At 47.2% G+C, this 11,352-nt stretch overlaps 1 protein-coding gene across 1 annotated transcript; it reads right to left on the bottom strand.

Annotated features, from left to right (window-relative positions):
* Positions 1–591: 591 nt before the first annotated feature.
* Positions 592–10,204, bottom strand: LOC144113213 (uncharacterized). The gene is made up of 3 exons (XM_077646180.1): positions 9,737–10,204; positions 7,187–7,322; positions 592–3,985 (listed from the first exon to the last, which is right to left on the bottom strand). Exons 1-3 carry the CDS (start codon positions 9,933–9,935, stop codon positions 3,814–3,816), a joined length of 507 nt encoding a protein of 168 aa, XP_077502306.1. The 5' UTR covers positions 9,936–10,204; the 3' UTR covers positions 592–3,813.
* Positions 10,205–11,352: the final 1,148 nt, after the last annotated feature.

Genomic DNA, 11,352 nt, shown 5'->3' with positions numbered 1-11,352 from the left:
TTAATTGCGCCGAAATTGGCGTCCAGTCTGGCTCACGTCAATGCGTTGAAACCGCTTTCGAAGCACGTCAACCAGCGCCTATACCTGGTTTCATGTCGTTGCCATTGCAGCTGCACAGATGGTACGCGCGCGCGCTCCTCGGGAATGCGGCAGCTCCTCGTTTCGAAGCAGGTCAATTTGTCAGATCATAGGATAAAAAATACCGAATTTTACTAAGCGATTTTTTTTCTGCAGTTTCGCAAGGTATTTGTCGTAAGCAACTGAGCACGTCAGGGTAACCCATAATTTATTTACAAACGCGTATGAATAGCGAGAGTTGTGCTTGTTTGTAGCGAACAGCGTTGACAAGTCGTCGAAACAATCATACGCAAATTTTCACGTTTTCTTCCATGGCAAGGTAGACCAGTGGGCGTTGTAAAAGACAATTATGCCGCACTGTTCGGTTAAATGCCACGTGTTTTGCAGCGAGCGAAACTTCATTTCTGACGGAGTTAATCGCCGGAAACTGCGTCAACCGAAAGTTCACGATCTGGGCGCAACAATCGTGCGGTGAAGCCCGCACTTGTCCCACACGAGTACTTCTCAAAAACAAGCAATGGTATAAATTTTTATTGTCACTTTTGTACATTCAGCTGCACTTGCGTTACATGCGTGCGGAACTATCGTGCACCTTAAAACATAGCACGCCTTGTGATAATTTATTTGCCTGTGTTATGGCCCAGGTGGCATATGAGCATTAGTCCAAGAGTTTCCAGTGCAAGAAACCAGATAATTTTCATCCAATTCCATTGACCTGTCTCGTGTCTGCGACTGCGAGTATACCAGACGCTAAAACGGAGCCACATTTTCATTTTTTTTTTCATCTGCGGCCAGACAGCGCCAACGTTCAAACAAGAAACACAACTAACCAATTTAAAATTACGAGTGAAGGGTTGCCTCAATGGAAAGTAAATTCGGCTCACGTGCAAGTGAAATAGCTAAGTTTTTCTCAAAATTAGGCAATGTGCTTTAAGGCAATTTTTAGTCCTGGTATGCTACATGAAGTGCCAATATTCTATCGTCTATGTAACGAAATACAAATGCAGGCGATGCTGCGCAGACACGGGGAGCAAAGGTCATGTATTCAACCATCCTTGCTGACAGCACAGTAAAGGCAGCGCCCCATGTTGTTAATTTTTTTTTTGCTTATTATTCAACACCTGAGGAAAGAAAAAAGAAAAAAAACGGTACATCAAGACACCTCATGGCTGCAAGGGATGAAATTGAAGCCTTGAAAGACAAACTAGCGCTCACTTGGCATATATTTTCTTTAACTGTTGCGCTTTAAGACCGACTATGTCATGAATTTCTATGTACCTTACGCTCACGAACCTAATATAAACCGAGAAATAACTTTGCTATTATTAAATATAGCCAACTGCCATTGAGTCCAAGCGCTGTTTGACGGCCGTAAAACAGACCATGCTGTTCTCTAAGGCCTGTCTTTTGTTGCTTACAGATGTTTTTCCGCTCAGGGAGGTGTGTGCATTGCCGGAAGCTGTACTGAACGCACAGTTCTGCTCAATGAGTTGATCCTTTACACGCTTATTTCACAAATACTTTGCGCACACTTAGCTTACTAGAACAGGCGAGGAACTCGTGTTTCTTTTCAGCACAAGTTCTTCGCCCAGCTTCCTTTCGATATCTGCTTGAACGCTGCAAAGAAAGTAGCTCCCACCAAACACCGATGGGCATTCCCCCGCTACGAAATTAAGGCAATGCTCTAACGCTTTTAGGGCATGATGACGTAGACGATACCGGTCCCGCACTAACACAGCCGAGTGGCCAAGCCCTCTCGCAGAGTGGTGGCACCATATGGTGGAGAGCGAGCAAGGAAGGAGGGGCAACTTCGCCCATCTGGTTCTCATCAAGCGCCGAGCACGTCAGTGCACGACGGCTTCCCCGTGCTTGACTTGTGGCAAGGTTGCCCCTTCGGCCGCTGCAATTACCTGTGTGCCTGGGACCACCCGCAGCCCTGAGTGCAGCCTTTCTCCGGTTTAGTAACTCTTCTTGGGGCAACACGGATTGCTTACAGCGGCGCTAGCGCTCGTTGCCAATTCAAATTCGAACAGGTTCGCTGCGGAGCAATTTTTTTATATATAGGAAGGCGTATGCAGATTAGTGCCTCCAGAGACTGCTCATTATTGGCGCATTAGTCAGGTGATGAAGCGCGAATTAAACCTATGCTAGAGCAGGGCTACAACCTTGTGAACATGGACACTGTTAAGCAAAGCACTACTTGCAAAAAAAATTTTACACCATCACGAGGTGAGGGTAGAGTTCCCGTAACTATACCTTGTAAGGTTCTGCGACTACTCCTTCGGATGCTTTTATCAAGTAATCAAGTATCTGTTGGTTTACGTCTTCTGCCTGAAAGGAAGAGACCTTGCGCAAAGCTGTTGGCTACCACGCAAGCACGAAGCGACACAGTCCGTGGTTATGAAGCTGTGACTGACCCGCAGCAGTGAATTTATAGACAGCAAGCTCAGTACTTAACCTAATAACTAGCTCTCTAAGTGTCAGCTGGAAATGTTATGAGCGATTGCCATTTCACACAAAGAATGATGACGGTGTAGCGCTAAATGGCGAGAATGTGACAAAAAAGCACGTTAAAAAAAAACAAAGTCTTTTCCAGATTAGGCCTTCTAGAACACAGACCAAAAATTTTCATGAACGCCAGCAGCCGCGTTCACCTCGCTGCAGTCTCATCATCATCGTCAGCCTGACTACGCCCACTGCAGGGCAGTGGCGTCTCCCATATCTCTACAATTAACCCTGTCCTGCGGCCACCCTATCCCCGCATAGTTCTTAAATCTCATCCACTCCCTTAGCTTTTTGCCGCCCTCTGCTACGCTTGCCTTCTCTTGGAATCCACTCCGTTACCCTTAAGGACCAGCGGTTATCTTGCCTTCGCATCACATGCCCTGCCCAAGCCCATTTCTTCCTCTTAATTTCGACCAGGATGTCAGTAGCTCGCGTTTGTTCCCTGACCCACTCTGCCCGCTTCCTGTCTCTTAACGTTACACCTATCATTTTCCTTTCCATAGCTCTCTGCGGTGTCCTTACGTTGAACCCTTTTCGTTATCCTTCATGTTTCTGCCCCATAAGTTAGCAGCGGTAAGAAACAGCTGTTATATGTGCAGTGTAAAATCATGTAAATAAAAAAGTTGTTCAACAGGCGGGCTGCCGCGAACCATTCGTTCAGCTGCTGAACTTTGAATGACCTGGTAGCGAATGGCTCATATTTAGCTCTTAGGCAACTTCACATTAACGCTTCGGCAGTGATTTGCTTCGAGACAAGGTTCGGATGATCATCGACGAACCTTTCGGGAGATCAGGGAAGATGAGTGAAGATAGTGTACACCGTAAAACGGCCTTAAAAGAGCAGAAAGTGCGATTTCATCAGTTCACGTATAATTAAATACAGCGTCGTAGTGACAACAGCGTTCCTCTCTGCCTCACAAGAATGCTGGTCGAAACGCAAGCAAGAGCCCGCACAAGACAGCGCCTGATGTTCTTTTCGTCGCGCACTCGCTAGATAAACGAATAGGTCTGGCCCATCCCGCTTGCATCCGCGTAAGCTCTGGATTCACAAACTTTTCTCTCCTTTCTTCCTTCTTGAATGGACCGGAGCAGGCAACTCTACAACGGGCTGTCCCCCTCCCGGCGTTACGGGGCGCCCAATGAGGAGGCGCTCGCGCGCAGAGGCGGCGGCGGCGTCGAGGGGTGGTGAAGGGGAGATCCTAGTCGCGTCGCATCTTTACTGCCGCCGGCTCAGGCCACGTTCGATCGAATGTTCTCAATTCGGTCCCTCTGTCCCGGGCAGAACTTGCAGCGCAGCGAGCGGCCCTCGAAGATCTGCACGTCTTTCCTCTTGCAGTAGATGATGACAGCGAGGAGAAGCAGGAAGCCGAGCAAGCCGCCCCAGAGTAGCAACTGCTCTTGCCTGCGAAGAGAACAAAAGCAGCCGCGCAGCAACGCACAATGAACCGATGGGCGTGCTTATCGACTCGTCGCGTTCGCAAATGAACGCGAAAGCAAGCGCGCACTGCTCGGCAGTTCCCCCCCCCCCCCCCCCCCGCGACGGAGGGAGCGGGAAAACGTCGCTCCTTTCTTTCCTTTCGCCCCTGTGCCCTTTCGCCGTGCCCGCCTGTGCGAATGCGATGCTGCGCGGACGTAGTACGCATGCTTTCGCCGGCATCTCGAGAGGCCCCGAAGGAAGAAGTGGTCTTCGCGTGGGCCCCTTTCGCTGCTCGCGAAAAAAAATAATAAACCCGTGAGGCCCGATAAACGGCGCTGCGGAGCTGCTCTTGTAAGTGGTATTATAATGATTTTACTGCGCAACCATCTATACATCTGCACGAAGACATGCGCGCGTACGCACGCGAACCCACTAGCGCAAGCAGAGTGATCGCACTCTGTTCTCTTCATGATGCTTTGGTTCGATTTTATTTGTTTTTTTATAAATAAGTTCCGTCAGAGGAGAACGGTAGTGAGAAAATAATAGCCGTTCGCGAGCTCTTCGCCAGAGCGTCCCACTGTCGATTATTCGAAAGACTTAATCACGCGCAAACTTTCTGGGCTGCATCACGCTGAATTCAACACGAACTGCACTCGGAATAACCAGTTTTCGAAAGACCGAACACTGCCGCGTAAGCTATTTGAGTGGTAACTAAAAAATTTCCTGTAAATTCGTTAAAACTAAAAACTGCGTCATGCTGGAACAACGTTCAGACCTACTTTGTTATGGCGCGAAACATGCTAAATAAAAAATAGACGCAAAAGCAACAGCTCATGCGAATCACTGACGCCACGTCTGGCACGAGGCGACGCCAGTTGGAGAACGTTCCCAAGTCAGTTAATGGCCTCCACGGGGTGAGCAATCAAACATGACAGTAAATAAGAGGAATCATAGTTGAAGCGCTCACTCGATTAAAATCCGGTGCTTTAAAACTCTTTGGCCATATCACCATGGTTTTTTCCGCCAATTGTCACTGCACGGTATGACAGTTTATCCAATAAGCGTTCTAGATTCCAGCCATTGAAAATTGTCAGTAGGTAGTTGATTAGTCAACAAGTCATTTTACTTAAGAGCACCCTGTGAAAGAAAACAGTGGAGCTCGCGAAGCTATTCTCATCCGCTCGCGCAAGTTACAATGCGCAAAGGCACAATGTTACAATGCGCAAAGGCACAATGTTACAATGCGCAAAGTTACAATGCGCATTGTGCGCAAAGGCACAGTGCGCAAAATTGCACAACGCACAAGCTTTTAACGTTGGCATGCTGCTACGGCCCTAACGAAAGTTCACAAGCAAATATGCAATGTTTGGTTCTCCGAAACTATGCAAGAATGACATGAAAAGTCTGGTTTTTTATGGCCGACAGAAGAAACCAGAGAACTCTTTCAGCCATAATTAACGTTTTTTTTTTTGCTCCTGCATCAATTTGGCAACTTTAGCAACGATAGCAACTTTGTATCACTGTAAGTCACATTCGGTAGAGCATGCAATGCTAGTTTTCCCGTAGCTGTCGGTTCAGGTAGATGAGCAGCATGTGGCTACGGGGACGTTAACACTAACTCGCTGCACCAAGCGGGCAGCTTTATTGAAGTCAAAATGATCCCTATTTCGTGATGAGGTCTTCCTCCACTCCATCGTCCCTAGGTTTTTTTTTTTTTATTCAGATACCTTGGTTCTTTTTTTTCTTTTCATTTCTTGGTAGCTGTTCGTCAGGTGCAGTGAGCGCATAAATACACCATGCTTTGTCATTCGCTCGGGGCGTTTCTCGCCGCAAAACAACGCCTGTCGTTACTTATGCAGCGACAGGCGTTGTTTTTGCGTTCATGACATGCCACAATAACAGCGTGCAGGCTCATTTTCGCGGCAGAGTTCTGGTGCAAAAATGAGCCACAACTCTGTTATTCAGGCACGTCAGGAACGCAAAGCGACTCACTGCACCGAGCATACTCGTACGAGCTTGTAAACCGCACCAATATTCGATTCCTCAAATACGGGAGGTCGTTCACGTCTTCGTCATCATAAGCGACGGCTCCGCGTTATAGACCATAACTAAATGTATTTTTGCTTTGTGATGACTATTAACTTTACTGCGTTAGCAGCATAGCCCCATTTTCGGCGAAAAATTCGTGGTGTGTGTGTCTGTGTGAAGCCTCCTTCTCCCGGATCGGGACACCTTCATACCAACTACCGTCAAAAAATTCATCGCCCACCTAGAAACCTCCAACCACCATTCGCCAGCCCACTTTCATCCTCCACCCACCTGCACCCGCCAAAAGCTCATGCCGCAATCCGGTTCAAAGACACAGTGAGAAGGCAGTCTGTGTAAAAACAAAATGTACAACCAATACTGCTACGCAGATTTGTCGCATCGCATCGTATCATCACCTGTGCATTTTTTTTGCATTTTTTTCCCTACGCTTGCGGGGGCACACCAGAACCGCCGATGAAACGTTTCGCGCCTGAGAGCACGGGGGAGGAACTACAACACAATTTTCGCACTGCACAAGTAGGCTGTGATGTGATGCAATCGCAAAAAGGAACAGTGAGGACAAATTTAAATTGGGTGTGTATAAATATGTAACTGCGTTCCGAACACAAATACATTCATTTCAATGAAAACGGTGGTTTTTCAAGCTGCAAAAAGTAGGAAAATGAAATAAAAGCGTCACCACGCCCGTTCGCTTCCGCAAGGAAACTGCGATGCATCAATGCAGATTTCTTCACGCGCATCCTTGAAGCTATAGGAAACACCGCCATTCACATCCGAATGGTGATGGCGGAACTCCTTTCGCTATGGACGTCAACAGTTTGAACACAGTGGAGAGAAAATTTTCAAATTTAATTTTCTATGCAATTTTTTTTGCTGCAGGACAAACACCAACATACTCAGGAAGAGCCAGAGAACGAATTTTCACTGAGAACCGAAATTGGATGCAGTCGTCCTCAGCTTCTCTTTAAGCTCAACTGTTCGTTTCTGGGGAGACAAAAAAAATCTTCAAGAAAACGACTTTTTCTCGCTACTAACAAGGAGCAAAAAAACAACAAAAAGTTCCTTCTCGTTCGCACTGTAGATAACTACGGACCCCGGGTTAATAAAGACGCGCGATAAGTCAGCAAATAAACATACACGATTTCAGATTTGGGCTTCTTGGCGCAGCACGAGTGCTTGCCATACTCGGTGCAGCAGTCAGAGTTGACACACTGGTAAACGTTGCTTGGGTCAAACCAGCCTTTCTCTTTGTCGATCAAGCAGTCCTTTTTGGCTGAAAAGAAGGAGAGGAGAAAAACATATGGCTAAAATACAAATATTCAAAATGATTAAAACGTGTCAACAGAAGTGGACGCTTAATGTGTCATTAATTCAGATCCTCCTAAATATGAATGATAGTCATGAAAAAAAAATCCATGCTGTTGGCGAACCTCCGTCAATTAGGTAGAGATGTTCTAATCATATCAATCATATGCGCTGTGTACACACATAGACATCACCCTTGAACAGTCAACTCAAATATGAGCCAGTATAATAAACCAAAACGTTCGAAGTCAGTGTCAATTGTTTTGTGCAATGCTTTAACGTCACCGCACGCAGCATTAATGCTGCTTAATTTTCTGCACTTGTTTCTTAAATGTTAGAGTAAATGGCATGAACAGCCGCACTGATGTCTACATAAAACCTGCAAAAGGTTTTCAAGTCTGCAGTATTTTTTCTCTGAATTCATTTTTGTAAGCGACGAATGTAGCAGCTATTGCATTCACAAACGTAAATTTCAGAAAATAAATATTCGTAACAGAAACTAACTAAGCAATTAACATCGCCACAGTACATGTTCAAGAACGTGCTTAAAAGGAAAAAATACAACGAAGGATGGTAGAATTTCGTCGCAAATACAGCTCTCGGACTTTCGCGCCTAAGCATCTTCTCGACAAAATGTTACAGAAGATACACGGACGAAACAGTAGTGCGGGCGACGCACTACTTTGTACGTGTCTTTTCTGCGCTACTTCGCCGACCACGAACTACCAACAAGCCCAGATATCCATTTTAGCATACATCGTCAGCTCCATACTCTGCAAATTCGTTTACGAGCCAGATTTACAGCTCCATTCATTCCTCGACTAAACGCCCACAGAAGAAACTTTCAAGCTCACTGCTCGTTACCGGAAGGAAATCAAGTCTAGTTTAAAACAAAAAAAAATTAAAAAAGCGTGATATGATATGTTCAGTACGAAGTACCGAAAAAAAGGCATTGACACTTTTTTTTATTTCCGAAAACTACGAAGGCGCTTAACCTCCCAAACCACTTAACCACGCAAACATGTGATATGCAACACGCAGGTCTCAGGCCATCCATTGCGGCACGCTGGAATAAATTACAGATGGGCGTTTTCCGCACAAGGATATTTTTTGACACATTTTTTTTCTCGTTCGATGCCTCACTGGCCGCGAAAAACACGAGTCGTGTGGGAAGAAGTGCGCGACATAAACAACAGTGACAAGAGTGAATCGATGGACTAGTTGACGCGCCATCGTCACAACACAGCGCAAGGCATAAGGACGTGTAGAAGAGGCCACAGACAAGCGCTAGTCTGGGGTCCCTTCACCGTATCCAGTTGTCCTTTGCACTGTGTTGTCACGGTAATGACTCGTCACTAATTGTTCCCAGGCGTCTCGTTCCTTTGCGCCCATGTTAATGTTTCGTACGTTGAGCGTAGTGAATCACACAGTGTAGGCACTTGACTGCATAGAAGCCTCCGAAATCACCAGTAGTTGCAAGCGTTCCACCAGTGACGTATTGAACGCTCATGCCGCACACTTGTTACCTGATTACAGTACAGCTGTGTGAAAAATTAAGTGTCCTCCTCATTTCAAATACAGTGAACGATCTAAGTCCGTGCCTTAATGGTCATCAAGTTGCTTTAGCACGTAAAAATTTAATACTTAAATTTTACTTTAGCTTCCTTACATGCGCATTCTTTCACATAACACGATGTAGCTATTATTAGTAACCTTCTTGTCGACCTCATCCTGCAAATAGCAACTGAAAAGAATTGTTTTTATTAGCAGTGGCCCACTTTTGTTTGTGTATGATGTACGAAACCTGAGTGTCTCAGGAAATCCGAGGTTACAACAAAACAATAGCGATATGCACGTTAATCTCAGAATTGGTGCGGAATCTGTTGATGAATCTGTTGATGACATATTTCGAAGCCAAAGCGACAGGAAAACAGTAAGTGCATGAATAGCTTGCGCATGCACACCTCCTTCGTTGTATAACACTGTTCTTCGGCGATGAATATACAAGACTTGTTCTCAGCTATTTGCAGTGGTCTTGGCCGAAGCCCTGAAAATAAGCAGCCGTCCTGCGGCTGCTTTGCTTGAGGTAAGCAGAATGCCTATAAAACCGACATCCATATTCGCAGCGCGACTAAGTAATGAGCGCGTAAGCGAGTAATAAACATTCGGTTTAGAATAATCGACGAAATTCGCGTAACAGCGTGTCCTAACCAGAAAGCTGCGCCCTCGTTGGACCAGATGCACACACCGCTGAGTGTCTCATTCTCAGACACGCATACAAGCACACACACACACACACACGCTAAAAAAAAGGGCAACGCCACTCTGTTGCGGATGTATTACGATTGGTGAAGAAGGCGAAGGAGCCGAGTGCCCACTCACCAGCGTGAGCAGCGCAGGCAAACGTGGACAGCCAAAGCGCGACCAGCGCCGACGGCAGCAACTGGCAGCGGCCACGATCCGCCGGCATTCTCGGACGCGTCCCCACGCTCGGTGCGTGTGCGTGCGGTTCGGTCGCGCGTTGGGCCACCTGTACGGCAAATAGCGGCCCGGGGCTGGCCACGGCGTAGGCCGGGGCCATTGCGCGGCAGTTCCTCCGTCATGGTCTGTGGAACAGAGGTGTTTGGTGGCACCGTCGTTATGGGAACCGCTGCCCAAGCGAAGCGCAAACGACGATGTAACGCGCCGCGGGCCGAAAGCAGCGGAAGATAACGAATGCCGCGGTCTACTTGGGATTCTCCGGAACGGGTCACAGCGCTAGGCGGGCTCGACCGCGGGCCAACACGTACTACGTGGCCGCACGAACCCGGGGCCGCGCCATGGACGCATCGGGGGCCGCTGCTGGCGTTCCTGAAAAGGACAAAAAAAAGCAGAAAAGAAAACAGAGAAAACGACATCCGCGTGAAGGCTTGTTCGGTAATTGAGGCCAACGTTGGCGCGCAGCTCTTGCGCAAACGGTCACCGGAGCTGTACGCTGTTGCGCTTTCCAACAATTTCTACCTGTGTAGAAGAAGCAAGCGAAAGCTGCCCCTGTGAGGTCACAGAGGCGGCCGTGGATATACGAGCGGATGGAGTCGCTTGCGCCCTGAGCGCTGCCGAGTTCTTGCATTCACGCGTGTAAAGAAACGATGCGCTGGCTTTTATTAGCATGCCTACTGGTAGCATGCTGATTGGAGCATGTTCATGACGACAGCGAGTTCAAGCTCGGCGAAATGAACAGTTTATGGTTTATGGTTTACGAAGGTTTGACGTCCCAAAGCGACTCAGGCTATGAGGGACGCCGTAGTGAAGGGCTCCGGAAATTTCGACCCACCTGGGGTTCTTTACGTGCACTGACATCGCACAGTACACGGGCCTCTAGGAATTTTTTCCTCCATCGGAAAATCGACCGCCGGCGGTCTCAGATCGAACCCGCGCCTTTCGGGCCAGCAGCCGAAGCGCCATAACCACTCAGCCTCCCACGGCGGGTCCCGGCGAACCATGAAGAGGGGGCAGAAAAATCACAATTCTACGAGCACAAATAACTTCGCTCGAAGAGATTCAAGAGCCTCCTTAATAAGGCATTCTAATCATTCGTGGCATGCAAATTGTCTAAACTGTTATCAGCAAGCATTGGCGAAGCATAATGGGCAAAAATTTCGCTCAATGGCTATCCACTTAGCCTCGATCCTGCTCAAAAGAAACACTCCAAACTGCAAAAGTTGGGTTATTAACTTATGTATGCGTGCCGCACCGCACCGCAAAGTACACTACAAGTATTTGCAAGTTGTGGGTATTTGTAGCGTTGTAATTACCATCACTAGCAGTGGATATTCCACACACACATGAAAGCGTGTATACATAAACAAAAAAAACATACTAGGTGCTACCGTTGACATTCAACTGCACTAGCCTATTCGATAAGAAAGCAAGTGAAATTTTCTTCTTTCGTTCGCTTTTTTTACTGCGATTTGCTTTAAGTATACACGCGGCAAGATGGGCTACACCAAACAAGGAAG

Source organism: Amblyomma americanum, chromosome 1 (assembly GCF_052857255.1).
Source record: "Amblyomma americanum isolate KBUSLIRL-KWMA chromosome 1, ASM5285725v1, whole genome shotgun sequence".
Taxonomy (NCBI): Eukaryota; Metazoa; Arthropoda; class Arachnida; order Ixodida; family Ixodidae; genus Amblyomma; species Amblyomma americanum.
Note: the sequence above shows the minus strand (reverse complement) of the source record. Positions and strands in the feature narration are given on the sequence as shown.

What these genes read in the sequence shown, in the direction of transcription:
- LOC144113213 (XM_077646180.1), bottom strand. Translation starts at nt 9,935, where the DNA reads ATGGCCCCGGCCTACGCCGTGGCCAGCCCCGGGCCGCTATTTGCCGTA. An exon ending in TGCCTGCGCTGCTCACGCTG is followed by an intron (nt 7,323 to 9,736) that starts GTGAGTGGGCAC and finishes CCTTCTTTTCAG; the next exon opens with CCAAAAAGGACTGCTTGATC. An exon ending in AAGCCCAAATCTGAAATCGT is followed by an intron (nt 3,986 to 7,186) that starts GTATGTTTATTT and finishes TTCTCTTCGCAG; the next exon opens with GCAAGAGCAGTTGCTACTCT.